This window comes from Globicephala melas, chromosome 8 (assembly GCF_963455315.2).
Source record: "Globicephala melas chromosome 8, mGloMel1.2, whole genome shotgun sequence".
Taxonomy (NCBI): Eukaryota; Metazoa; Chordata; class Mammalia; order Artiodactyla; family Delphinidae; genus Globicephala; species Globicephala melas.
The window spans coordinates 99,712,506-99,738,627 of NC_083321.1; the positions used below are offsets into that span (position 1 = coordinate 99,712,506).

Here is a 26,122-nt window from a genome sequence, read left to right on the forward strand (position 1 = left end):
CGGACCCGACGCTGCGAGGGTTGGGTGCGCCGCTGAACGGATGGCAGCGGGAGGCAAGCGGATTCCTTAGGAACTTGGGTCAGGTGAGAAGACCCTAGGATATAACTTGAGGGTTAGGGGCAAGTGCAGTCCAAGGCGCTGGTGGGGCTTTAACGGCGTCAGGCGTGGGCGTGGGCGCGGGCAGAGTCTGAGGCCTTGCAGAGAAGGGGGCGTGTGGCGTGTGGGGGACGACCTGGAATGGAAGGATGGCGGGGGTCTAGGATTGGGCGGGCGCTTAGGCTAGGAGGGCGTGGAAAAGATCGGACCCTGGGACTAGTCCTGGAGAGGTTGGCGCTCAGGATGCTGAGGCGGTGGGGTGGTGAGGCGGTGGGATGGCGCTGGGTGGTGTCCGGGGTGTTGCATTTCGTGAAGGTGGGAGACGGAGGGAGGAGGGACGCGCAGGAGTGAGCAGAAGTGGGGGAGGGTGGGGCTAGTGTGAGCCAGCAGGTGGGCAAGTTGCCGTCTTCGGAACTAGAGCCAGGGTGGGACAGGGGGCCACAGCTTGCCGGCACAGGCGAGGTGGAGGACAGATGCCAGGTGCTTTAAGGAAAGTGACTTTGCCTTTATTTGCTTTAGCGGTGTGCGAACACGACCATAGAGCACAGTATGGAAACTCCCTTAAGGTCCTGGCCTAAATTACCAGCTTCTTTACTCAGTTTTCAGGTAGAGGTTCTAGTACTCATTTCGTCCGCTTAGTCTTCTAGGCGTGTGGCTCATATCAGCTCAGCGGTGGTAAGTTTTCCTGTTTCAGGCGTGGGAGAAAACAAGTACAAACTTGAGGGATGTGGCTGGATTAGCGACTTCCTGGAGTTAGGTGTTTAGTTTTGATTTCAAGATAAGGTTTTCCTTTTGGATTAGGATTAAATGTAAAACCACCCCTCTGGGACAGTTATGGAAAAGATGCTTGATTTCCCACAGTTGGAGCTAGAAATATATGATTCTTCATGCCTTCCACCCTGTCCAGTGTTATTTTTTCCGCTCCTTTCCTCTAGTAATAGTGGGAGAAAGATCAGGAAGGATCCAGGTTCCTTTTTTTCCCCTGCAGTCTTGTACAGTGTTGCATATTCTTTATTATCATATTCTTTGTCACTTAGTCCTTGACCAGTTTATGGTTTAAGAAGGCAGTGCTGTCTTAAACAGAAATAGCTAACCTCCTAATTAGTGCTGATAAATCTTGTCCACCAAGTGATCACTCTTCTGAATGGTCTACAGCCTGCTTCCCTCAACATTTTATTTTAATATAGTACGCCCCCCCCCTTACCCCAGCCCAACCTTTCTTTGCTTTAGTAGGAAAATTTTATTCTCTTTTCCTTCCAGATTGTCATCTGGTTCCATGAGCTGTCTCTGGGATTAGTGGCTTAAATCAGCAGTGTCAATTCCAGGATGCTTTGAGACAGCTGATGGGAAGTGGGTGTAGATCTGAGCAGTAGTTATAGTGCGATGTAAGCGATTGAAAGTGCAGTGATCTATGTGTATCTTCCTCTATTTCTGAGTGCATGACTGTACCTGCATTAGTGAGTGAGCAGTCATGCTCTCTAGTTGACCCTGCATCCCCACTGGGATTGGGAACAGAAAGTTTGCAGCCAGTCAGTTGAAGCTGAAATTTAGGGCTGTAAACTGTGCTGATTCAGTCATGACTTCTATTTCTCAGCCTTCTGCTTTCACTTCTGTGCTCATTCCCTGCTTTCTTTCATACATTCCTGCCTTTTCTTGAATGCTCTGTTTCTCCATTTAATTATTCTTTTCTGTATTTCCAGTCTTTCCTGTTTTCTTTGCATGTCTTCCTCCAACCCCCTTTTTTCTGTGTTTCTTCTTTACTCCTGTTGTACCACACTGTTGCCAATTGTGCTTATGTGCTCGTTAGCTGCAAGGACTGGGAAGCAGAATTGTGGTGATAGAGTCTCATTCCTTTTCGTCCTTGACTCACAGACCTGACGTGCCTACTTACTTGCCAGTTGGTCATAATTCAGGCTTGACTTGGGTACTAGTATTAGCCCTGACCCTCTCTGGTGTGCGCATTACTCCTGTTTCTGTGTTTCTCTACCACCATAAAATATGAAACTGAATTAGGTAAGTTGAAGGTGTTTAATATCTTATGGTCTTGACTTTTCCATTTTAGCTATTTGAGTGTCATCTGTTGCCACCCATTGATGTCAAGATGACCAAGCTGGGATTTTTACGGTTGTCCTATGAGAAGCAGGACACACTTCTGAAGCTTCTAATTCTGTCAATGGCTGCTGTGTTATGTGAGTGTGCACGTGGACCTCTCTTTCTTCAGATATGGAAAGGAGAAAATCTTGAAAAATCAACAATGGCTCTCTTAAATGCCTTGTTTTTTCCCAGCAGATTGCAATGTGTTCTTTTTACTGTTCTCAATCAGTAGAATTTTGCGAAAGCAAAATAAAAGAAACACAAGGATTATAAAAGTTGGGACTATTGATCATCTGTGAAAGAATGAGAAACACGCTGTACTAATTCTGTTTTCTCTTAGGACTGAAAGAGATACTGGGGACTCTGAGATACTGAATTTTGTAAAAGATACTTGTCTTCTGTGGTTGCCTGCCTTAGTATTTCTGAAAATCTCTCCAGAACTTACTCTGTTTTCTTAGGTTTTTCTAGCTCTTCATGAGTCATAAGTAGTCTTGATTTCCTTACCTCTTAGTTTGCTTCAAACTAAGGTTTGGGGAGGTAAGGTTGTGGGGAGGGGAGGTCAACATATATACAAGACGACCATGTAAATTGGGTGCAATATTAGTAGGTGAATGTGTTGTCATAGGCCTTAACAATAAGTAGTTAAATGTGTCCTACTTAAGTGGAAATGTAGGTGTCATTGTCAGGGGAAGGCGAACTTCTCTGTTTCTTCTGTGTGGGAGGAATGGATAAATACTTTATTCAGCATCATTTTGTATTTCCTGTGACTTGTGTGCTGGATAATACTATTACCTCTATAATATTACTACCTACTATTGTTTTTCATGGTACATTACCATTAAAATAATAGTTCTCTGGTTTTTGCAGCATTCTCCACTCGTCTCTTTGCTGTCCTGAGATTTGAAAGTGTCATCCATGAATTTGATCCGTGAGTACCTTTGCTTGGTCTGGTATTTCCTTTGGGAAACATTTAGGTTCATGGTTATCAGATTCACGTTCCAGTGAGCTCTCCGTAATGGAGATGGACTTTCTATACATTTTGGGGGGAAAACTCTCAAGTTTTCTAAAGGAGATAATTGTCTCCTTTTGAAACATTTCTGTTGGAATTTGAGCGAGTCTCTCAAACTCTTAAAAAATGAGAGAGGCGTTGCTGGTGTGCCTATCACTTAAGATCTGGCTAAGCTAAGAGAAGCCTGGCTTCTCAGCTTGGTAGACAGTTAATGGTGCAGACTGAGGGAAAGGGGCCTGGGCCTGGTGTGTGTTTGAGGTTCAAAAGAAAAATTATAAGTCATGAACTTGAGATCTGTGACTTTTTTCTGTTTAACAGTGAATATGTTAGAAATCGGGCCTATCAGTTAAGTTGTAAGACACTGAGGAAAATTTAAAGCTGTGAGTTGGATTGGAGATTTTATTAGATAAAAAGAGGCATAGGTGAAAAACATTTACTGAGCTTCATTTTGTTCCAAGAACTGTTCTACAGATTATCTATAAATCCTTACAATAACCCTACGAGAAGGAGGTAGTGGTGTCTCCTTTCCACAAATGTGGCTGAGGCTGGCAGAGACCATTCAAGGTTACACACAGAGTAAATGGAGGAGCCAGGATGTGAATCTACGTTTGTCTGTTTCTAGACACTGGAGTAACTATATTATATTACCTAACGTTAAGGCTTAATTAAAAATTTGGAGAACCAGAATCGTAGGTTCTTGAAACATCATTGATATCTTAAAAATAGCATATTCAGTTTATGGAGCATGGATTCAAGTTTAATACCTACATGTATTTACAGATTTGTCGTATTGTTTTGTGTAGATATTTGAAAGCACTTTGGAGGCATACAGATCTTTTCTTTGGGGCCTCCCAAATCAGTTTTTTCTGTTTTTTGTTTTCTCTCTCATGAATGAGGAAACTTATATCCTTTTGTTTCTTGATCACCAGTCTGTTAGGGCTTTTTCTCAGACCCTCTAGATGAGCAAATACTGAGATGAGATGGTCAGGGAAAGCAAGAGCATCTGCTCTGTAGTTGTTGAGATGAAAGGGACTGTACAGATCATGTGATTTGACACTTCTTTTTGCAGAGCAGGAAACTGAGGCCCAGGGTGTGAACCCAGGCCAGACCTTTTCCCACTAACTTGCACTTCCTCTGTGTGACTCTGCCTCTCCTACTGTTAGGTAAAGGACATGATTCTGACACACGTTGACTGCCTTCTACCCCCATCCCTTCTGTCTCCCTGACAGTTACCAAAATAACATTCATCAGCAACAACCAGAAGGATAGAGATTTCTGCCATCTGCTACTTTACTTACTTCAGCTGCTAAAACTTGACTGACCAACGAGGAAATGGGGTTAGAGGGGTGGGCAGGAAAGATGGTTAGTAATGATTATCTTTAGTGATTAAACAGCTCCCTTTATTTTATTTATTTGTTTATATTTTTATTATTTCCATATATATTTTTGTCTTTTTTATTTCTTTTTAAATGAGAAACTTAAGAGAAGGGGTTACATAGCTTGGACCTAAAGAACTGTGTCCGTATATAACTGTAAGCATTTTATGTCAAGTATTTTTTATGTAGTCTGTATTTTTATGCTACCATGGAGATGGCATTCAGAACTATTTTGGATAACAACATGAGTAGATCTAATTACAAGTTTAAACACTTATTAAGAAGTTTGTGTTATGGAGTGGACTAAAAAATGTTCATCCTGCGTATGGTGTTACACCCACATCTTTAGAGATGCTCATCACCTAAAGTTATCCTTGTCTCCTTGCCTGTGGTATGGAAATATTCCTCTGTGTGTTCCTGTCACTTGAAAAGAGTCAAGTTTATTGGTGTCCACATCTCAGCTGTCCTGTCTTTGGAGTGCTTGAATTTTCTGACTGGGGCTAATGCCTACTACATGCCAGCCTGGTGAAGCATCCTTCTTGAGTGTTTTCTTATAAGGTTAGACTACGGTTGCATTTCCTTATGAGAGAAGCAGTGCTTTAACTGAGACAAGCATGGAGCTATAAATGAGGAGGCTTATGGTGATGTAAAATGATTTTCATGCTTGAAATACTTTTTGGTACCAAACTGACTGTTATTGGAGTAATGATAAGTTCCTCAGTGGTGTAACCTGAGGAGCAAAAGTCACTGCAAACTGAGGCAAGTGTTTGGGTATGGAGAGGAGGAGACACAATTCATTTCTTTCTTGATATAGGTACTTTAATTATCGGACTACCCGGTTCCTGGCTGAGGAGGGATTTTATAAATTCCATAACTGGTTTGATGACCGGGCCTGGTACCCTTTGGGACGAATCATTGGAGGAACAATTTACCCAGGTGAGGGGAACAGGATTTTTTTCCTTTGCAGCAGTAAGATATTTTTATATTATGGAACAGTGTCTTTTATTTCTAATATCTTCGTTTTGTGACACTTGTAATTTCATTCTGCTTGCAGATTCCTAAAAGTAGATCTTATATAGAAGGGAGAACATGTATGGGAGAGCGGGAATGGGTAGTTTTCCGTAAATTCTGGACTTCTGCTTGAATCCATAGGAGAGAAATTTATAGGCCTCCTGCAGTTGCTGTATTAGTGTTTCTGGTGGTTTGTCAAAACCGGTGTTATCACTTTATTGATACTTGGATTTTCCCTTTCTCTTTCCCTTGTCTTTGTCTTACTAGGATAACCTATTGGCCCTTCTTCTTCTGGTTACAGGCTTAATGATCACCTCTGCTGCAATCTACCATGTCCTCCATTTTTTCCACATCACCATCGACATTCGGAATGTCTGTGTGTTCCTGGCCCCTCTCTTCTCTTCCTTCACCACCATCGTCACGTACCACCTTACCAAAGAACTCAAGGTGAAGGATTTGGGGTGACAGGAGGCTTGGGAATGAATGTTGTTGAACCTCTCAAGTTGATGCTAAAGGGTGGGGGACTGAGAGCCTTAGAAGGGCAGGGAGCCAGAGGCTAAAGCCCGCTTTTGCTGAGCCGAATTCCTGAGTTCACCCCAGCCCCTCCCGAGAATATGTGGTTTCTTGTCATTAGCAACTGTTTATCCTTAGAAGAGAACATATGAAGGTCAAATATAAATTGCTACATACGGGAAAAAAAATATTGAAAATGAGGTTTAGATTTTGAATTCCTCACAATCTAAGGGAGAGGAAAAATAACTACAAGAAGCGTTCTGAAGTGGTTAGGTCTTCCTACTGGAAATGGACAGTTAGCAATTATTTGCTAATTTTTTTTTTCAAATGTTTATTTAAAAATTCTTAAACCACTTGGCTTTTGTAGTAGACTCCATAATACTGACTCTCTTCTTCTAGGTTTCTGCATTGCTGACCCTGGCTCCTTGCATGCTATTCTTAGTTTGTGGCTATGGTGTCAGGGAGATACCTGAGAGGTGATAAACTAGTAGGAGGGCTTGAGTTTAATTTGGAAACGTTTTCATCCTTCTCCTTGCTGCCCTTGTTCCAAATTTGACTCTTACGAACAGACAAGTCCTTCCTTTTTTGGAGTGTGGGTTATACTTTGTTGTTCTTCTCTCCTGAGTTCACAGATTGCCTAGGAATATTCCAGCTTTATTATCTAAGATCCTGGCATCTTTAGTCCAGAGAGATTGTCACCTGTCTTCGTTGGCTTTTTAGCTCGAATACGTATGGTCTTCCTTTGGTTGTCCTTGGATAGCTTGTAGAGGAGTGACTGGTGTTCCTGTGGTGTGCAGATATTGTTAGGGGTAGGGACTCATAAATCTGGGGATACTCCAGCCAAACAGCCCATTCTGGGGCAGCATCTGACAGCTTACATGATTTGTCTGTTCTTAACATGTGTGTACTCAGTTTCAGACTTGCCATCATCGCAGGGAATTGGTTGTGAAGTATGTAGCTTTCTTGTGCTGCAAACATTTCTAGCATCACATCTACCGTGGAAAGTGTCAGACTGTTCCCTGGGCCCATTGTAAGCAGAATGGACTAGTGGATCCTCTCTTCTCTTTCATAGATGTATTGGTGTTAACTTCCTGTTACCCCTCTTGTCTTACAGGATGCAGGAGCTGGACTTCTTGCTGCAGCCATGATTGCTGTAGTTCCTGGCTATATCTCCCGATCTGTAGCTGGCTCCTATGATAATGAAGGTAAGACTTAAAGGGCTGAAGAGGATCTGTTCACCTCATTATCTAGTAGAGCTTCATGAAGTGCAGTAGAATCTGGGTTCAAATCTGTTGTTTAGTGATAGCAAAAATGGTGTCTGGGTGAGAAGATGAGAAATGGGCAGGAAGGGACTTCCCTGGTGGTCCAGTGGTTGGGGCTTTGCCTTCCAGTGCAGGGGGTGTGGGTTTGATCCCTGGTCGGGGAGCTAGGATCCCACATGCCTCTCGGCCAGGGGACCAAAACATAAAACAGAAGCAATACTGTAACAGATTCAATAGAGACTTTAAAAACAGTCCACATCCAAAAAAAAAGGGCAGGAAGGGACCTCAGACAAGTTTATATTCTCTCTCTGTCATTTCCTCTAGAAAGGTAGCTGGTAATTTTCCTTATATAAGGCCTTTGGCTCATCTCTGTACTCCTAAAAGTAGAGTTAAGTTTTAGTGTTGGTTGGTACTGTTGTTTTAACATTGTAAACATTTGCTTTATTTTCCTAGATGAGAGGAATGGATATTCTTAAAACTATGGTGACTTTTATTGACTTATTTCCAATTCAGCCTGTATTTATTGAATGTTATTGGTAAAACAGTGTTAGGTATTATAAAGATAGTTAATGAATAGGAGTATTGGTTTATAATTAAGGAATTATAGGGATAGATAATGAATAAAATTATGTTGGCCTATAATCTATTAACACAGATTAATGCAGACTATAAAAATTAATAATAATGGGCAGATAGTATTATGTGCCATGAGAGAAGGGTGAGCAGAGTACTTTGGGAACGTGGTGAGAGGAGAGATTAATTCAGATTTGGGAATCACGGAAGGCTTTTTGGAAGTAGTTGTATTTGAACTGGGCCCTGAAGTTGGAACTTCGTTAGGCAGATATTAAGGAGAGAGGCAGTCAGGGCATATGGACCAGCTTGTGGTAAGATGTAGAGGCAGGCTGGTGCTTGATAGTACGGGATATCTTTAGGACTGAAACGGCAGGGAATTTAGTGCCTGGAAAGAATAGTAGTAATAATGACTAATACTTACTGAGTGCTTGCTGCATGCTAGGTACTGTTCTAAGTGCTTTACATGCAATAGTTAAATTTGTCTTCACAGTAGTTTTATGAAGTAGATACTATTATGGACTCTTTTACAGGAAACTGAGACAAAGGGAGGTAGAGTAATTACACTGTTAATGGGTAGTAGGTCTGAGATATGAATCCAGGTAGTTTGTTCCAGAACAGTATGAAATACTCTTCCAGCATGGCCTTTTACTGGATTTTTGTGTTCTTTCTGCAGGGATTGCCATCTTCTGCATGCTACTCACCTACTACATGTGGATCAAAGCAGTAAAGACTGGTTCCATCTATTGGGCAGCCAAGTGTGCCCTTGCTTATTTCTACATGGTAACTCTTCACTCCCTACTTTCAGGAGTCTCTCTATGTCTGAATACCTATCGGGATCAACTGATATAAATTGGAAGTAGCTCTTGGGCTTTGAGACCATGAACTAGAGGCTAAAAGTCTTTATATAGTCTGTTGTGTCCATACAAAGCCTAATCCAAGGCAGGCAGGCATATCCATTGTATAATAGCAAGATAGAGATAATTTTTTTAATTTTTAAAGGTTTCCAGATACTGTATTTCCTATGGGTACATATTGGTTGGCCAACTCTCTTTTCTGGTGTGTTCCCCTTAAATTTTTCCTTTCCTGACGTATATTTTTTTCTGTTCAATCTTGTAAACAACGAGACTTCTTTCCTTAACTGCTTCCACTTGATCACATTTCCCTTGAATCCCTAAATCCTCTGTGTGACCTTACCGTAGGGTGTATCCAGATTAATGCTGAGAGTTGGGGGCCTCTTGTTTTGTGATCGTGATGGCAGGAGCCATAGCAAACAGAGGATTGAGTTACAGTAATGGGTGTTAATTTGATTTTCCTACTTAAAGAGTCAATTATTTAAACTCTTTAAACCACTTGGTGTAAATAAAGTTTTTGGTTACTGTAAAGAGATGTTCTTTAAAAAGGTCACAGGTAGGGCTTCCCTGGTGGCGCAGTGGTTGAGAGTCCACCTGCCGATGCGGGGGACGCGGGTTTGTGCCCCGGTCCGGGAAGATCCCACGTGCCGCGGAGTGGCTGGGCCCGTGACCCATGGCCGCTGAGCCTGCGCGTCCAGAGCCTGTGCTCTGCAACGGGAGAGGCCACAGCAGTGAGAGGCCCGCGTACTGCAAAAAAAAAAAAAAAAAAAAGTCACAGGTAACATCCTAAGGTACATGGTGGTGATCCAAGGAGGAGTGCTCAGACGAACTTTTCTTTTTTATCCTGTCCTAGGTCTCTTCATGGGGAGGTTATGTGTTCTTGATCAACTTGATCCCGCTTCATGTACTGGTGCTGATGCTCACAGGACGTTTCTCCCACCGGATCTATGTGGCCTACTGTACTGTTTACTGCCTGGGCACCATCCTTTCCATGCAGATCTCCTTTGTGGGTTTCCAGGTGAGCCTTAGACTGAGTGAGGTTTTTAGCTGCTTCCACTTTTTCTAAGCAGCTCCAACTAAATTGATTTATCTTGGATTCTGGTGAGGATAGTAAAACTTATTCACAGGTCTGACCTTGCTAACACTGCTTCTGTTAACTGAAGCAACAGAGTTATTGGTCATTAAAGTCTGCCTCCTGGAGTGTGTTAATATTTGTTCATGAAGTTTGAATTTAATGACTCCTAACTTGGCTTAGGTTTATGGGAGGAGGAGGGATATTTTGGTTGAGCTGAGTTAAGGTGAGTGATCACAGTTAATCTTTTTCAGTCCTTTTTAATGCGAATGACTCCATTTAATAGTAATGACCCCTGAACTTCTTAATCGGGCCCAAGTGAAAGTTCTTTAGCAAGCAAAGCCTGAACCTTTTAACCACATTACCCCACAGGGTTAAGAGACAGCTATTAAGTCAGAGAATAATGTGGTATGTGTGATTTGTCATGTAAAATTCTTACGAAAGTGGAACCCTTATTCAGGTCAGCAAGTTTTTCGTTACTGATCATCTGCTGTATGCAATTTGCTAATACCTGGGAAATGTTAAAAGTAAAAATGTGGTTCTGGTCCTTAAGGAAGTCACAGTCTTGTTGGGAAAGAAGCACACGCTTCTAGAACCACTAGTCTGTGGTCTAGTCGTTCTAGAAATGTAGTTCCTGGACCAGCAGTGTCAGCAGCATCTGGGAACTCATTAGAAATGCAAATTCTGGGGACCTGCCACAGATCTACTGAATCAGAAACTCTGGCGGTAGGGCTTAGCAGTCTGTCTAAACCCCCCCTCTTCCTGTCCCCTGCCATGATTATGCCTGGTGGAGTTTGAGACCATTGGTCTAAGTTATGGAAGAGATCTAAAGTGTGTGGAATATAGAGGAGAGTGATGGATTTCAGTTTGGTAGGTTAGGAGGAAATGGTATTTGCATTGGGCCTTGAATGATCAGAATTTCTGTGAATGCAAATTTTGGGAAAGTGAGAATTGCAATCGAGGCTCAAGAAATAGCCTGAGCAAAGGCCAGAGATGTGATAATGATAGAGTGTGGTACACTTTGGAGGACTCTAAATATTCTTTGAAAAATGAGGTAGGTGAATTAGACCCTCCTCTAGATTGGTCCTAATTCCTTGGTGGCCTCAGAACTCATTGGACCCTTTGGTCTGAACTTGGTCAGGATAATTCAGGTCAAGGCTGGACCCGTTCTTTTCCTAACAATCTCATACATATGCTTTCACCTACAGCCGGTCCTTTCATCAGAGCACATGGCAGCCTTTGGGGTCTTTGGTCTCTGCCAGATCCATGCCTTTGTGGATTATCTACGCAGCAAGTTGAATCCACAGCAATTTGAAGTTCTTTTCCGAAGTGTCATCTCCCTGGTAGGCTTTGTCCTTCTCACCGTGGGAGCTCTCCTCATGCTGACAGGTAGGGAAGGCTTTTAGTATTAAGTGTAAATGGGTATGAACATAGAATAAACTCCAAAAATATGGGTTATTTCCTGGCCACAGAAAGATTCATTCTTTCCTCCTGTTTCTCTTGATTTCAAGCATATAAAGTCCAACTTCTGCACATTCAATCCTATTGTCAGCCAGTGTCTGGATTCAGCATAGAAAGAAAATCATATTAGATCAGCTCTTAATCTCAGAAGACCTACACTTGGTGACAGGACTGTATTTTACCATGCTAATCTTTCTCCTCTGTGTGTGTGTGTGTGTGTGTGTGTGTGTGTCCGTCCTTTTCTTTCCTATTGGTAGGGTGGGAGAAATCCTAACATTGCTTGCCCTACAGCGTGGCCTCATCTAATCCCATATGACAAAACCGTGACTGTTTAGTTTGGGTAGCATGCCACGTTTTCCTCCTCTCTTCCTCTTCCTCACGTACACTTCTCAGAGTCTGATTTGATTTTGCCCAAGACTCTGTGTATTCAGAGCACCACTGGAGGGCTGAGTGACTTAGTTTATAGCATTGGCCTTGGTTTGACCAGATTGGTCCTAAAACCCTTCTAGGAAGTATCTCTGCCTCCCTTCTCTCTGAGTTTATATACAACCTGACTTTATTCTACTGACTGTGCTGACAGAAATACTCTCAAGTTTGAAAGAAAGGAAGGAGTGAAATTCTCAAAGTATTGGTGGCATTTAAACAAAAACCTAGTCCTCTGTCTCAGAGAAGCTTATTAAATGGAAAGTTGTGATTAGTTAGGATCACATGTTATTTTGTTTCAGAAGTAATTGTGAAATATTTGTTGCCTCTTTGCTGCCAGGAAAAATATCTCCCTGGACAGGCCGTTTCTACTCACTGCTAGATCCTTCTTATGCCAAGAACAACATCCCCATCATCGCCTCTGTGTCTGAGCATCAGCCTACGACCTGGTCTTCGTACTATTTCGACCTGCAGCTTCTCGTCTTCATGTTTCCAGGTCTGTTTGCCTTGTTCTGAAGTGGTCTTCCTTCTAAGAATCATCATTTGATTCAAAATAAGTAAAATACCCTCATCCTTGTGCTTTTGTTGTTGTTTTTGGTTTTTGCCTGTTTATCTATGCAGTACAGAGGATGGCTAAGCACATTTTTCTAATATTTGAAGCAGAGCAGAAGTTGAACAATTGCAGATACTGGCAAGTTCAGAGTCTCACAGTTTTCTGTTCATTTGTATCATAAGTTACAGTTCAGCCCTAGTTCAGGGTTTTTGAGTGCTTCTAGTATACCCCACCCCTCATCCCTGACTCCTCCCCATTTATCTTCTTGGCAGTATTGAATTTTGAGAATAGGCATAGCTGACTGTAAAACTTCTTCATCTAACTTATCTTCTGGCCAATTCAGATATATCTTAGAATTTACCAGTGGTAGGGACTTTGTTTTTTATTAAAGTAACTTTTTTTTTCTTATTATGAAAGAAAGTTGTCATTTGTAAAAATATAGACAAATATTTCAAAAAGTAAAATTTCAGGAGTTCTCACCACACACCTGTTGCTACTGTTAACGCTTTGATATATATTCATCCATTTATTTATTGATTAGAAGTCAGATGATAGAGTTTTTCCTCTGACTTAAAATTTCATAATCACGATAATTTGTTATTTAGTATTACTTTAGAGAAATAATATATAAGATATATCATTTGTTAGTTTTTTAAGTACAGAGGTGTGTAAAGAGGAAGGCATATGGTCCATAAACTTCCACAGCAGTACTTTAATTGATGTATTTTATTCTATTTTATAAATATTCTGTAATTAACTACATCCTTAATGTTGGACATTTATGTGGTTTCAGATTTTTTGCTGTTTTAAAGAGTGCCGTAGTAACATCTTTGCATGTATCTATGATTGTTTTTTCAGCTTTTCACTTCTTTTTACTTTTACTTTTGTAGTTGGTCTTTATTACTGCTTTAGCAACCTGTCTGATGCCCGGATTTTCATCATCATGTATGGTGTGACCAGCATGTACTTTTCAGCTGTGATGGTGAGAAATGAATGCCTGCAGTCTTAGCGAACCTTTCCACCCCTAGCTCTGAGGGTTTTCTTCGTACCCCTGCATGGCAGGTTCAGTATTGATGCTGTGCAGGGGCTTCCCTCTGAGCGCTTGAGGGGCTGCGTGGTAAAGCTGCTCACTGTTGTTGATCCTTCCCAGGAATGTATGGGGCACTCATACATTCTGATTGTGGGGCCCACCTTCCTTGGATTCATAACCCTTGTGTTAGGGAGAGGCACTTTGTCACTTGTTGGAGAAATTGACCCTGGGTGGGTTCCTTCCCCTCTCTTTCTGGTGTCTTAAAATGGGAGATGATGTTTTTTTCTTAAAGGCCTGGGTTCTGAGTGCTAGGTTGTTAAAAGAGAGAAGAGAGTTTATATATTGCAGTTAAGTTAGTGCTTCTCACACTTTTTTGATCCCAAACCACAGTTAAGAAATACATTTTGTATCGTATCATTGCTCAGGGTATACATATATACATGTAGACCTGAAAAACAAACTTTAAAAATATATATATTCTACTATAGATGTATCAAGTATTTTCTCTTCTATTTTTGTTCCATTTCACTGACAGATCATGTTTGTTGAAAACCCCTAAATTGATGTCATCATCTACTAATAGGTTGAAATCTGTAATTTGTAAAACACTGATTGTGATCTTGCTTCCGTTTTTTTTTTAGGTGCGTCTGATGCTAGTGTTGGCGCCTGTTATGTGCATTCTTTCTGGCATTGGAGTCTCTCAGGTGCTGTCCACTTATATGAAGAATTTGGACATAAGTAGACCAGACAAGAAGAACAAGAAACAACAGGATTCTACCTACCCTATTAAGAATGAAGTAAGAATTAAGCAACGCAAAGAACTGGCTTGGGGAACTGTGTGTGTCTTTGTGTGTGTGTTTGCATTTGTATTTTGTTTGTTTGTTTGAGTGAGGGGGAGTAAAGTAGAGCACTGTCACAAGAGCTCGGAATGAACTCATAGCCTCTAATTTATTCTGAGTCATCTCATCTATATTACTGACTGTGTGTAAGAAGCTGTTCTGTATTACATAAATTTAATTTGGTTTACAGCACAGTTCTTCCTTGTCTAGGTGGCAAGTGGCATGATACTCGTCATGGCTTTCTTTCTCATCACCTATACCTTTCATTCAACCTGGGTGACCAGCGAGGCCTACTCTTCTCCGTCCATTGTGCTGTCTGCTCGTGGTGGGGATGGTAGTAGGATCATTTTTGATGACTTCCGAGAAGCGTACTATTGGCTTCGTCACAATACTCCAGAGGTGAAGATTTGGGAGGCGTGGGATTGTGCGGTAGGAGGAAGGGAGAGACATTTGATGTTAGAGTGAATCAGATAGCTTTTAGATGGGTGGAAAGCTTGGAGAAATTGGAGCTATCGAACCTGGTGTTGAATGAGCCTTAAAGGTCAACCTCCATTCAATTCAGGATTTTTTCTGTAAGCGACCTTTACTGGTAATTATCTGCACTCTGCTTGGACACTTGTATTGACAGCATGGTGATTTTATCATGAGGTAGGCCATTCCAATTATAAAAGAAGAAAAATAGTTAATAAATAATGCATGTTTATTGTAGAAAAATCCGAAAATAGAAGCGAAGAAAAGAAAAAGGAGACATAAATTTTCCATAAAGGATCACCTAAGATAACCACTTTTAACATTTTGGTTTATACCATTTGAGAATCTGAAGTGATTTTCTTTCCAATAGCTGCTGGGAATGGCACTTCTGAGTTAGATTCTTATAAGAATTTCTTAATCCTTTTTCGTCCTATCCTGTGATTTGTTTCCCCTCCCCCACCCCCCTTCTTTTTAGTAACTGATTATTGTGACTTTGTTTTTGGTCATTTATTTAATACGGTTATCTGATGACACCAGGCTGTTTATTTGGAAATACTGCACAGCCCACTACACCTCCCGCACCATTATGCTTGTTTGTATATGATGATCTGGGATGAAAGTATTGGCAATGTTGGGTTGTATAATTTGCGGTTGAGATTTCATGATTGTATGTAAATGTAGGACCAGGTACCAAGATGTATTTTGTTGTTGGGCGTATGTTATTCTGTGAAGAAACATTAATTAGCAATATCTCACTTCCTGTCAGATGCCCTTCCACCCCTCTTGTATTTGATTTTGGAGGCAGTGAGAAGCTTGTTATTTCCATCTCCCATTCTTCTTTCAGGATGCGAAGGTCATGTCATGGTGGGATTATGGCTACCAGATTACAGCTATGGCGAATCGGACTATTTTAGTGGATAACAACACATGGAATAATACCCATATTTCTCGAGTAGGGCAGGTAAGGTGAAGGGGTCATTTGAGTGTTTGATGCACAGGGTTTAGTGGGAAATACTTCTCCATGAGGGGTCACATGGCCTGGAATTTTGCGCTGAGAAACGTGCGTGTGTTTTTCTAGGCAATGGCATCCACAGAAGAAAAAGCCTATGAGATCATGAGGGAGCTTGATGTTAGCTATGTGCTGGTCATTTTTGGAGGCCTTACTGGGTATTCCTCTGATGGTAATGTACTTGATTCTACTTCTAGCTACAAGGCATAGATTCTAAGAAAACTAGATGAATCTCTTTATTTTTCTATCCTTTTACCAATATCAACATATTTTCTTAGTTGGGGAAGTTTTTAAGTATTTGCAACTTGAGATTTGGTTATTTTTATTTATTTATTTATTTATTTTGCAACAGGTAGGAAGTAGATATAAAGAATTCTTCTCATGTAGATATGGCATGCTATAATTGTCTAAAGACTTAGGAGTAGTTCCACAACCAGTGAACAACAGAGAATATAAGGCTTCTGAAAATGAGCTTAAGAATTAACATTTTTTAGTGGGTTTAAGCCATAGAATCATCTGCCAACTTAAAATGTTTTATATATATATATTTATATGGCATATGTTAACCATGTTCCCTGTGATTATTAGCAAAATCGTATGTTTAGAAGAATCATCCAAATATAGTTCTCTGCCTTAAAAAAATTAAAGCAATACCTGTTTATATTTTTAAATGTTAAATACTTCTGAAGGTTTATAATAAAAATGGTAGGGCTTCCCTGGTGGCGCAGTGGTTGAGAGTCCGCCTGCCGATGCAGGGGGCACGGGTTCGTGCCCCGGTCCAGGAAGATCCCACATTCCGCGGAGCGGCTGGGCCCGTGAGCCATGGCCGCTGAGCCTGCGCGTCTGGAGCCTGTGCTCCACAACGGGAGAGGCCACAACAGTGAGAGGCCCGCATACCGCAAAAAAAAAAAAAAAACAAAAAGTCCTCTGCCCCTAAACTACTTTATAACGTCAGTTCCCAGGAAGATTATTTCTTCAGTTATTTCTGCTAGTACTTATGTACATATTTCTAAATAATATGTATATCCTGCTATTCATTGATCGATCATTTTAGATACGCTGTGTCAACTTCTTATTAAGGTAGATAAGGAGTTTAGTTCTTTGTATGATCCCCTCCCCCTTTCTGTCTTGCATCTTCTCAGTAGAGTTAATGATCAGTTTTTGGTTAAATCCAGATAAAGTGTTTTCATCATGACTAAGTAAACATTATTTACTGCTGAGTCAACCTGTACACCATGGTTACATTCTTATCTAGAATAACTTGTTCTCTGCAGTTAATAATTACCTCATATTTCTGTCTCAATTTTCTTTGAATATGTGGTTGCTTCTTAGAGATGTTCAGATTTTAGATTATGTCTGGCTTCTGATATAGACAGAGTTAACAAATCCACCTGGATAGTATATGTAAAGTGTCAGTATAAAGTAATAAGACTAGTTTCTATGTGTGGTGTGTCTTGTACAAGCAGAGGAAGAATGATGATAGCAGGGATGTGGTCCCATGGATTTGAACTTTCACAAGCAATTGTTTCAGCACCATTTGGTTGTGTGTGATTATAGGTTTTTTTCTTGCTAATAATAATTTATCCAAATAGTACAGAAAAGTATTTGTGTATGTATGTATGTTTGTTTGCATATGTATTTTTATATATGCGAATGTACACACGTATGTGGTAGAAATGGATAGTTCCCTGAAATCTTTAGTATTCCATGATACATATATATATATATCACATTTTCTTTATCTGTTCATCTGTCGATAGACTAAGGTTGTTTCCATGTCTTGGCTATTGTGAATAATGCTGCAGTGACTGCTGATATCTCTCTGGGATATTGATTTCATTTCTTCTGGATATATCCCCAGAAGTGGGATTGCAGGATCACATGGTAGTTCTATTTTGAATTTTTTGAGGAACCTCCCCACTGATCCTGTAGTGTCTGTACCAATTTACATTCCCACCAGCAGTGCACAAGTATTCCCTTTTCTTAGCATCCTTACCAGCATGTCTTTTGTCTTTTTGACGAGAGCCATTCTAGCAGGTATGAGATGATGCCTCATTGTAGTTTTATGTTTCCTTAATGATTAGTGATGTTGAGCACCTTTTCATTCATGTATCTGTTGGCCATTTGAATCTCTTCTTTGGAAAAATGTCTTTTCAGGTCTTTTGCCCATTTTTAATTGGATTATTTGGGGGTTTTTTGCTATTGAGTTGTATGAGTTCCTTATATATTTTGGATATTAACCCCTTATTTGATATATGGTTTACAGATATTTTCTCCCATTCCATAGGTTGCCTTTTCATTTTGTTGATCATTTCTTTTGCTGTGCAGTCTTCCATTCTCAAAGCTTGTCAGCTTTTTGCTTCAAACATACCTGCCAGGGAGCTATAAAATCAGTACTCTAAGATAGTTGAGTTGATGCTCTGGGGTTTTATTTTTGGTCCTATTTCTGGCTGTGTGGTCTAGGCAAGTCGCTGTGCTTCAGGTTTTCCATTTGAAAGATGGAGGTACGATTGCAGACATTCCATGAGGATAATAATATTATTTCTTGAATACTTACTATGTGACAAACAATATGTAAGGTAACATGCTTTTACTTATAATGTTGTAGCAGCCCTATCGTTGCAGATACTCTTGTTTTTCTAATTCGACATATGAGGAAACTGAAGCACAGAGAGGTTCAGTAACTTATTCAGGGTCACCCACCTAGAATTGGCAGTGTGGGAATTCAAACCCAGGCAGTTTATCCAGAGTCCAGATCCAGAGTCTGTGTTCTTCACCACTGTGATATTCCCTGGAACCCCTTTTAGTAGCAGTAGGAATCTTTTCTTATGGATCAATGATTCATCTTATACTAATCGTCTATTTCCCTAAAACCTTTGGGGGAGATACAGGGAGTGACATATTCTAAGAGATAACCTGAGTTGATGGTGCTGTCAGTATTTATGGAGCCTGGTAGTGTGTTTGACATAGAAATGTTGACTTCTCATACATGTGCTTTAGAAGTTTGTAACTTTGCAACTGTAGGTCAAGAGGGAGCACATTCTCTCTTCTCTACCTTTTTGGTAAAGCTGCTACTACCTAGGTCATTGCTGTCCAATGACATGTGGGATCCACGTATGTATTCTTAAAATTTTCTATTAGCGGGGCTTCCGTGGTGGCACAGTGGTTAAGAATCCGCCTGCCAATGCAGGGGACAGGGGTTCGAGCCGTAGTCCGGGAAGATCCCACATCCTGTGGAGTAACTAAGCCCGTACACCACAACTTCTGAGCCCATGTGCCACAACTACTGAAGCCCACATGCCTAGAGCCCGTGCTCCGCAACAAGAGAAGCCACCGCAACGAGAAGCCCACGCATCGCAAGGAAGAGTAGCCCCTGGTCTTCGCAACTAGAGAAAAGCCCACACGCAGCAACGAAGACCCAACACAGCCAAAGATAAATAAATAAAATAAATAAATTTATTAAAAAAATTTTTTTTTCTATTAGCCATATCAAAATAAGTAAAGAGAAACAGGGAAAATGAATTAAATAATTTTATTAAACTGAATATATCTAAAACATTAATGTGTAACCAAAATATTTTACCCACTTTTTTTTGTTTTATTTTGGACTAAGTCTTAGAAATCCATCATGTATTTTATACTTACAGCACATCTTAATTTGGACTAGCCACATATCAAGTGTCAGCAGCTACATGTGGCTAATAGCTAATATATTGGACAGCTTAGCCCTAGCTAATACTTGGGACTAACTTCAGTTATGACCTAAGTCTGGGCCAATAGCGTAGGATTTTAGGAGTCTACAGGAAAATCTATAGGAAAAGCTGTATATTTTGAGGAAAAAAGTTTTGACCATACATTAGCTTTGTTATTTTTATAACTTAGAGTTAAATGGTACTATACCCCATTAGAAAAGTATTTGGGGGAATTTCCTTAGACATAGTGACCTTTCATTAGGTGATTTAGCTCCAGCAACCTTTGTGATAACAGCAGTTTTTCTTTTTCTTTTTTTTCTAGACATCAACAAATTTCTGTGGATGGTCCGGATTGGAGGGAGCACAGATACAGGCAAACATATCAAGGAACATGATTATTATACTCCAACTGGGGAATTCCGTGTGGACCGTGAGGGTTCTCCAGTGCTGCTCAATTGCCTCATGTACAAGATGTGTTACTACCGCTTTGGACAAGTCTACACAGAAGCCAGTGAGTGATTCCTGATAATAACAACAGTAACAACAGTAATAGCTAACACATACAGTGTTTTTTTTTTTTTTTGCGGTACGCAGGCCTCTCACTGCTGTGGCCTCTCCCGTTGCGGAGCACAGGCTCCGGACGCACAGGCTCAGCAGCCATGGGTCACGGGCTCAGCCGCTCCGTGGTATGTGGGATCTTCCCAGACCGGGGCACGAACCCGTGCCCCCTGCATCGGCAGGCGGACTCTCAACCACTGTGCCACCAGGGAAGCCCCATACAGTGTTTTTTATATGCCAGGCACTGCTTTAAGTGCTCTATATCTACTAATTCATTTAATCCTTATAACAATCCAAAAGGTTGATACTAATATTATTGCCATTTTATATATGAGGAAATTGAGGTACAAGTAGGTTCCTTAACTGCCCAAAGGCACATAACTAGTGCAGGGTCAGGTTAAACTCAGGCAGTCTGGCTCTAGCTTTTGTGCTTTTGCCCATTACTTTTTATTGCCTCTCAGTAAACGGTATTGTAGTGGAGAAAGGAATGTGAAAGGTGATAGAGCGAGATAAAGGACTTTACATTTCTTCAGATAAACTGAAAGTAATTTGATAAAGTCTTTCTTTCTGACTTCTTTCCTTTCTTAGTTCTGCAGTTGGGACTACTTTTGAATTAGATGCAGGCCTGTGACATCTGATAGGTTCAGAAGGGTTGCTAGTGTATCACAGAGGCCATGGGTGGTAATCCTCAGGAACAAAGGTGCTTGGAAGTCAGCCCTCTGTCTCTTAGAAGAGATAATCTCCATGTACTCTGCCAAGCATCATCTCGGAGAGGACCTGAGTTAGGGTAACACTTGATTTGCCCTTACTAACTGATGTCCTTTTCTGCAAGCCCTACTCTCTAAACAAATTGCATGCTAGGGAATAATGTTCCAGTGGGATGACTAATCAAGTTGACTTAGTATTTCTGTAGGAAATAAGCACTGTAGAAAGATGTGTGTCTCCATTTTTGTCACTCTCTAGAGCGTCCACTAGGCTATGACCGTGTTCGGAATGCTGAGATTGGGAATAAAGACTTTGAGCTTGATGTCCTGGAGGAAGCATATACCACAGAACATTGGCTGGTCAGGATATACAAGGTGAGCAGATGTAACACTGAGAAAGCAGCTCTAGTGCTTAAAAACGGGGCCACATGTTTATAAAATAGGGATATTTCTAATGTCTAAAAAGTAGCTTGCGACTCACTTAGAATATTTTTATTTTAGATTGTTCTTAGAAAGTAGACACTCCAGTCTTCTGTCATCCTGGAAGTGGTTACAGTGATATTTTTCCAGTTGGAGCCAGACTTGATCTGTTTTAGTGATTGTCAGTCTTGGAGCGGTGGGGGGGAGAGAAAGACAGGGACAGAGGGAGAGAGGGAGAGAAGGAGAGTGTGTGTGTGTTTGCAAACTACATTTTCTTCTCTCCCACTGAAGAACTTATGGCATAGAGAGTCACATAGAAGTGTGTTATACCTCTTACGTAAGAAAAGGTTGAGAACTCTTGCTGTATTTGAAAGAGTAGCTAGTCCCACACCAGAGCCAAACCAGGCAGCATAATCCAACATAATCTGTCCCCATCTGGGTGAACCCAGCTCAGTAGAGAAGCTCTCCCATGTTGACCTGATGATTGTAAATATTAAACTGATACTTTTCTGTTGGCAGGTGAAGGACCTGGATAATCGTGGCTTGTCAAGGACATAAATGTTAACGTCCGTTCGGCTCTGATCTGCTTCGCACTGAGTGTGTCACATTTAGGGCGCTGAAGATGGTTTAAAAATATGCAGTTTATAAGAACAGAGCACGACGAGATTAGAATTGTCTGGAGGTTTTGTCCTGGGCAGTATGGGCTGAGCCAAATGGAATGATCTTTATAATTCTGAGCAGGTTACCAAATGAAATGTCATGGCTTTACTTTGGTCAATTAAAGGGGGGAATTTTTTTAAAAATGTGCCTTATTTGTTTTGACTTATGACTGATTTGAGGAAGCCTAAAGTTTATGCTGGGCTGATAGAAGGACAGAAAACAGACCTCATCTGTGCTCTTGGCTCCCTAAATGAGCCATATAGGGGCATTCTGTCTTTCTCTCTCAAATCAGGAGAACTATCAAGGACTAGCTCAGATCCTACATATACAAACAGTTTTGTCATTTCAAAAACTGCAGTACCTAGCACAATGCCTTGCACATAGTGGGTGCTCAGTAAGCTTTTACTGAATGAATAAAAGTTTGTGGGACCAGAGGAGTGCCGTTTCTGGGCAGGAAAGGTAGCTGCATTGCCATCATGTCTCTGTTCTCAACATCTCTTGTCCTTAGAGGCTCTTTGACTACAAGGGACAGAAGGTGGCTAGCCAGACCTGATCTCACCAGTTTCTTTGGGACTAGCTAGGTGTTTTTGTTTTTATGCAGGAGTAAATCCAGTGATACTAAATCAGTAGTTTTGAAGACTTAAGGCAAACAGTGAAATTATTCTCGATGGAGAGGACGAAACTCCTCCAACATCGTGTATAGAACTTGATGGTCAGTAGGTGTTTTTGAATTAGCTGATTTGTAACCATACGTATCTATCTGAAATCTAGCTTTTCAGTACTCTCACTTGTCCTTTAGCAATTTCCTTTAGCTCATGCACTAAAACTGTTGTGAATATTTAAAGGTGAGCTTCTCTCTCCCTTAGTCTCAGCCTCTGTTATTATATATCACTAACAAGCTCCATGATCTGGTTCTGAAGCCCTTGCCAAATTAGCTACAAAAAGCACAGGAGTTCCATCTATATTTAATGTCAGGACAAACAGCCTTATGTTCAGTTACAATAGGGTATTTTATGTATTTTAAGACATATGTCAGTGATGTGTATAAACCCTTAGTTATTAAAAAAAAAATACAAGGTAACTCTTTACTGTTACCTGTTTAAGAAACAGGAGCAATGACGTGACTTTCAGATAAGTCAAAATGGTGCTCCTAAAGGTATGCTCGGGTCTACCTGTGTACCCAGGAAGCAGCCTTCCAAACCAGTTTTATGTACCACGTGCTTCAACTGTGGGTGAGATTTAGATCTGATGTAAGATTTGATTTACTATATGTAAATACATGACTTGATTTATATACAGAATTCCTCCCTAGTGGAAGAGGTTATTCAGACGTGGGTTTTTTGTTTGTTTTTTTAACCAATATGAGTAATACCAGTTAGAGATCATTAGTGATTTACCTCTGTAGGAATGGGATAACCCTTTATCACCGTACTTGTTACTCTTATGATTTTAATTTTGTTACTTTCTAGGCTACATGAAGCTATATTTTTTAAAAATTTACTTCTAATTTCCATCGTTACAGTGCACTTCTAATTTCCATCGTTACAGTAAAAGAAAATCAAATAATTCTAAAAAGCAACAACGCTGTTTTCCACACCCCCCCCCGAGGTACCCACTTTCAACTCAGCTGATTCTCATATTACTTACCTCCATATCATTAAATGACTTGCTTTATTTTGCTATGTGTTGGTTTTTCACTTTTAGGTATCATCTGTTGACTTTCTGGTGTGGAAATTGAGGATTTGGTTCTTTTTCACCATCCTTCTCTTCCCATGGACACACATATTCTTACCATCTCAAGGCTCTATTATAGTTATGGTTTAGGTTAACTCAGTAGTTTTTACCTTAAGGCTTTTCACAACTAGGCCATGTGGTATATATAATGTTACTACTTTTTTTTTCTGCATAACATTTTTGAAGGGAGTTTTTTCACTTGTGTTTTGTACTCGTCACTGATTTCTCCCCAGACTCACCTTCATTTGTGCCAGCTTCCTTTTAGTATGTTCAACTCATTAGGTATTCATTCTTAGAGATGTCGTCTGTTTTGGTATATTCCAGTTTGGATTGGTTTACTCTCTAGGTTTGCTACACACCTCTTGGGTTGGTGTATCCTTTCACTGTTATATTGTGTGTTAATCCCCTGACTTCTTTCTTGATTTATCACCACTACCTTCCTAAGAAAGTGTGTGGGAGATAAATTTCTTGAGGTCTTGAGTGTCTGTCATCACACGATTCATAGGTTGCCTAGGTGTAGAGTTCCAGGTTGGGATTAACTTTTCCTTAGAATTATTTTTGAAGGCATTGGCCCATTGTTTTCTGTCTTCTAAATGCTGAGAAATGCAATGATATTCTGATTCTTATTTTTTTTGTATGTGTCCATTCCCTCTCACTCCCTCCCCAGACCTCTTAGTATCTTCTCTTTGTACAATTTTGAAATTTTCCCAATGATGTGTTCAGAAGCTGGGTACTTTAACCTTGGAAAAGTAAAGTATGGAAAGTATGGGAAAAGTATGGAAGGTCAAGTTCTTTTGTCTGGGAAATTTTCTTGAGTCATTTGTGGATTCCCCCGACTCCCTTTCTTGTTGTGAAAAATAAGTTACTTGGATTTTGGACTTCCTAGATTAGTCTCCCAATATTCTTATATTTAATCCTCTGTTTCCCATCTTTATTCTTCCTTCTGGAGATTTCCTAAACTTTTTGTTCCTAACCTATTTTGTTTACTTTTTTCTACTATCATGTATTTTTTTTAATATCCAAGAGCTTTTTGTTTGAATATTCCTTTGTTTGGACATCTTTCATATTAAAGGCCTTTTCAAAGTCTTGCTTGTTTGCTCTTATTAAAGAGTGGGACCCTAAAAAGATGACTGGAAGGTCTGTTTGGTTTGGGGTGGGGCTTATTGAATGTGGGCTTCATTCTCCTGTGATCTGGCTGCATTGTTACATTATGAAATCCCTGATATTGGTATCTTTAGATCTTTTCTTCTATATAGGTAAGATTCCCTTGAGAAGGCTTTTATGTCCTCTGAAGGATACAAGCCAGGCTGCCAGATTTCTGGGAGTAAAGTGAGGAAAGAAGGCTCACAGGTTCAACCTTCAGTGCATAAACTTAATCCTTTTGGTTTCAGTTAGGTACCTAACCCTTAACTGTGCCTGATGCTATCCAGTTCAGATAACCATGTATTTACCCTCTCAAGTCTAGTACCAGCTTCGGGGAGGGGCAGTTCCTTGTATACACAGAGGAGGGAGAGGACCCAAGGGTCTATTCGCTTCATACATAGTCTTTCACCCTCTTTTAGCCCCACCTTCACCTCATTCAGTACCTGTTGTCACTAATTCAACTTGAGCCTTTAGGGAGTTCTATGATGTAAACCAAATTGCTTTTCTGCTTTCCCATTGCTGGCTTTAGGATTCATCTTTCTTTCGTCTAAATTACCATTCATCTAAAGACTTTCCACTTTGCAAAAATTTTGTTTTTCATGTTCTGTGTTTGTGGGTTATTGCCTTTTAAACATTTACTATTTTAAAATAGTAAATTTAATATTTCATTATTAAGTTAATTTATTTTAATATTTACTCTTAAAATTTACTATTTTAGTAAGGTTTCAGAAGGGAACAGGTTTTTGTGAGCATCTATTCTTTAACTGATACTCTGCCTGAGATGTGTATGCCTTATTTTTTTCAGGCTAAGATACCTTTATTCTATCTAGACACAAAGGAACTGTGCCGGTCTGGTCCTCCTCTTCCTTTCTTCATATTCTTTGTTTGCAGCATGCAGTGCAGAAACTAGAGAAAATGGAGTAAACGATCTGGAAAACTTACTTTATTACACGAAACCTAAACAGTGATGTCACGGTTAAAAACTTCTCACATAAGCATTTCGAAGTGTTCTGGTCTTGTTTTTTGTCTTTTAAACAAATGTATGCATTTTTGTGTAATATATTTTACACTTATTTTACCAGTATCACAATCAAGAGCTAGTTATGCTTATTGTATGTGGCCCAGTTTTAAGAATTGGAGAATAGATGATCTTGCCTGCGCCTTGAGTTCCCAGTCTAGTTTACTGTTGAGAGGGAGTATCTATTTCAGTTTTTCCACATTGTTTTCTCTAGCCAGTCCCTTTTTCAGAATTTACTTTCGCACCTAAACTGGTTATTCTGCTTTTAAAATTTGCATTGTAAAACGCAGCGTTTTTGCTTCTACCTGCCCGTTTCTTACACATTAAAGAGAGAGCAGGTAGAACTAAGCTACGCAGTTGCACTTCCTTCAAAAAGGTTGAGTGGAGGTATTGTTTTGGTGCCTGTTCGGACGAGACATGGTTAAAACTGGTTATCCTGACATTACCTCCAGCTACAGAAGAGTAGCTTTCTTCATCCCGATGCCTTCCCACCCCCCCATTACAGTGCAGCCAGTATTTGATGCTTCTCGCTCCTATCACAAAGTTCCTT

General features: G+C 40.3%; 1 protein-coding gene across 2 annotated transcripts; it reads left to right on the forward strand.

The window, feature by feature from the left end:
• STT3A (STT3 oligosaccharyltransferase complex catalytic subunit A) lies at positions 1–25,545 on the forward strand. 2 transcript variants are annotated; one of them, XM_030840467.3, is made up of 18 exons: positions 1–83; positions 2,159–2,285; positions 3,058–3,118; positions 5,390–5,511; positions 5,888–6,033; positions 7,214–7,304; positions 8,608–8,714; positions 9,639–9,803; positions 11,066–11,246; positions 12,082–12,237; positions 13,185–13,276; positions 13,966–14,121; positions 14,374–14,562; positions 15,479–15,595; positions 15,713–15,815; positions 19,658–19,846; positions 20,857–20,972; positions 21,537–25,544. In XM_030840467.3, the coding sequence occupies exons 2-18, from the start codon at positions 2,198–2,200 to the stop codon at positions 21,573–21,575; spliced, it is 2,118 nt and encodes a 705-aa protein (XP_030696327.1). In that variant the 5' UTR covers positions 1–83; positions 2,159–2,197; the 3' UTR covers positions 21,576–25,544. The 2 variants fall into 2 exon arrangements, with proteins under 2 accessions (XP_030696327.1, XP_030696336.1); XM_030840476.3 differs by lacking the exon at positions 1–83 and adding an exon at positions 564–771 and having other exon boundaries at positions 21,537–25,545.
• Positions 25,546–26,122: the final 577 nt, after the last annotated feature.

Coding starts and splice junctions, on each gene's coding strand:
- STT3A (XM_030840467.3), top strand. CDS start 2,198: ATGACCAAGCTGGGATTTTTACGGTTGTCCTATGAGAAGCAGGACACA. Junction 9,804..11,065: donor TCTCCTTTGTGGGTTTCCAG/GTGAGCCTTAGA, acceptor TTTCACCTACAG/CCGGTCCTTTCATCAGAGCA. Junction 19,847..20,856: donor ACAAGTCTACACAGAAGCCA/GTGAGTGATTCC, acceptor GTCACTCTCTAG/AGCGTCCACTAGGCTATGAC.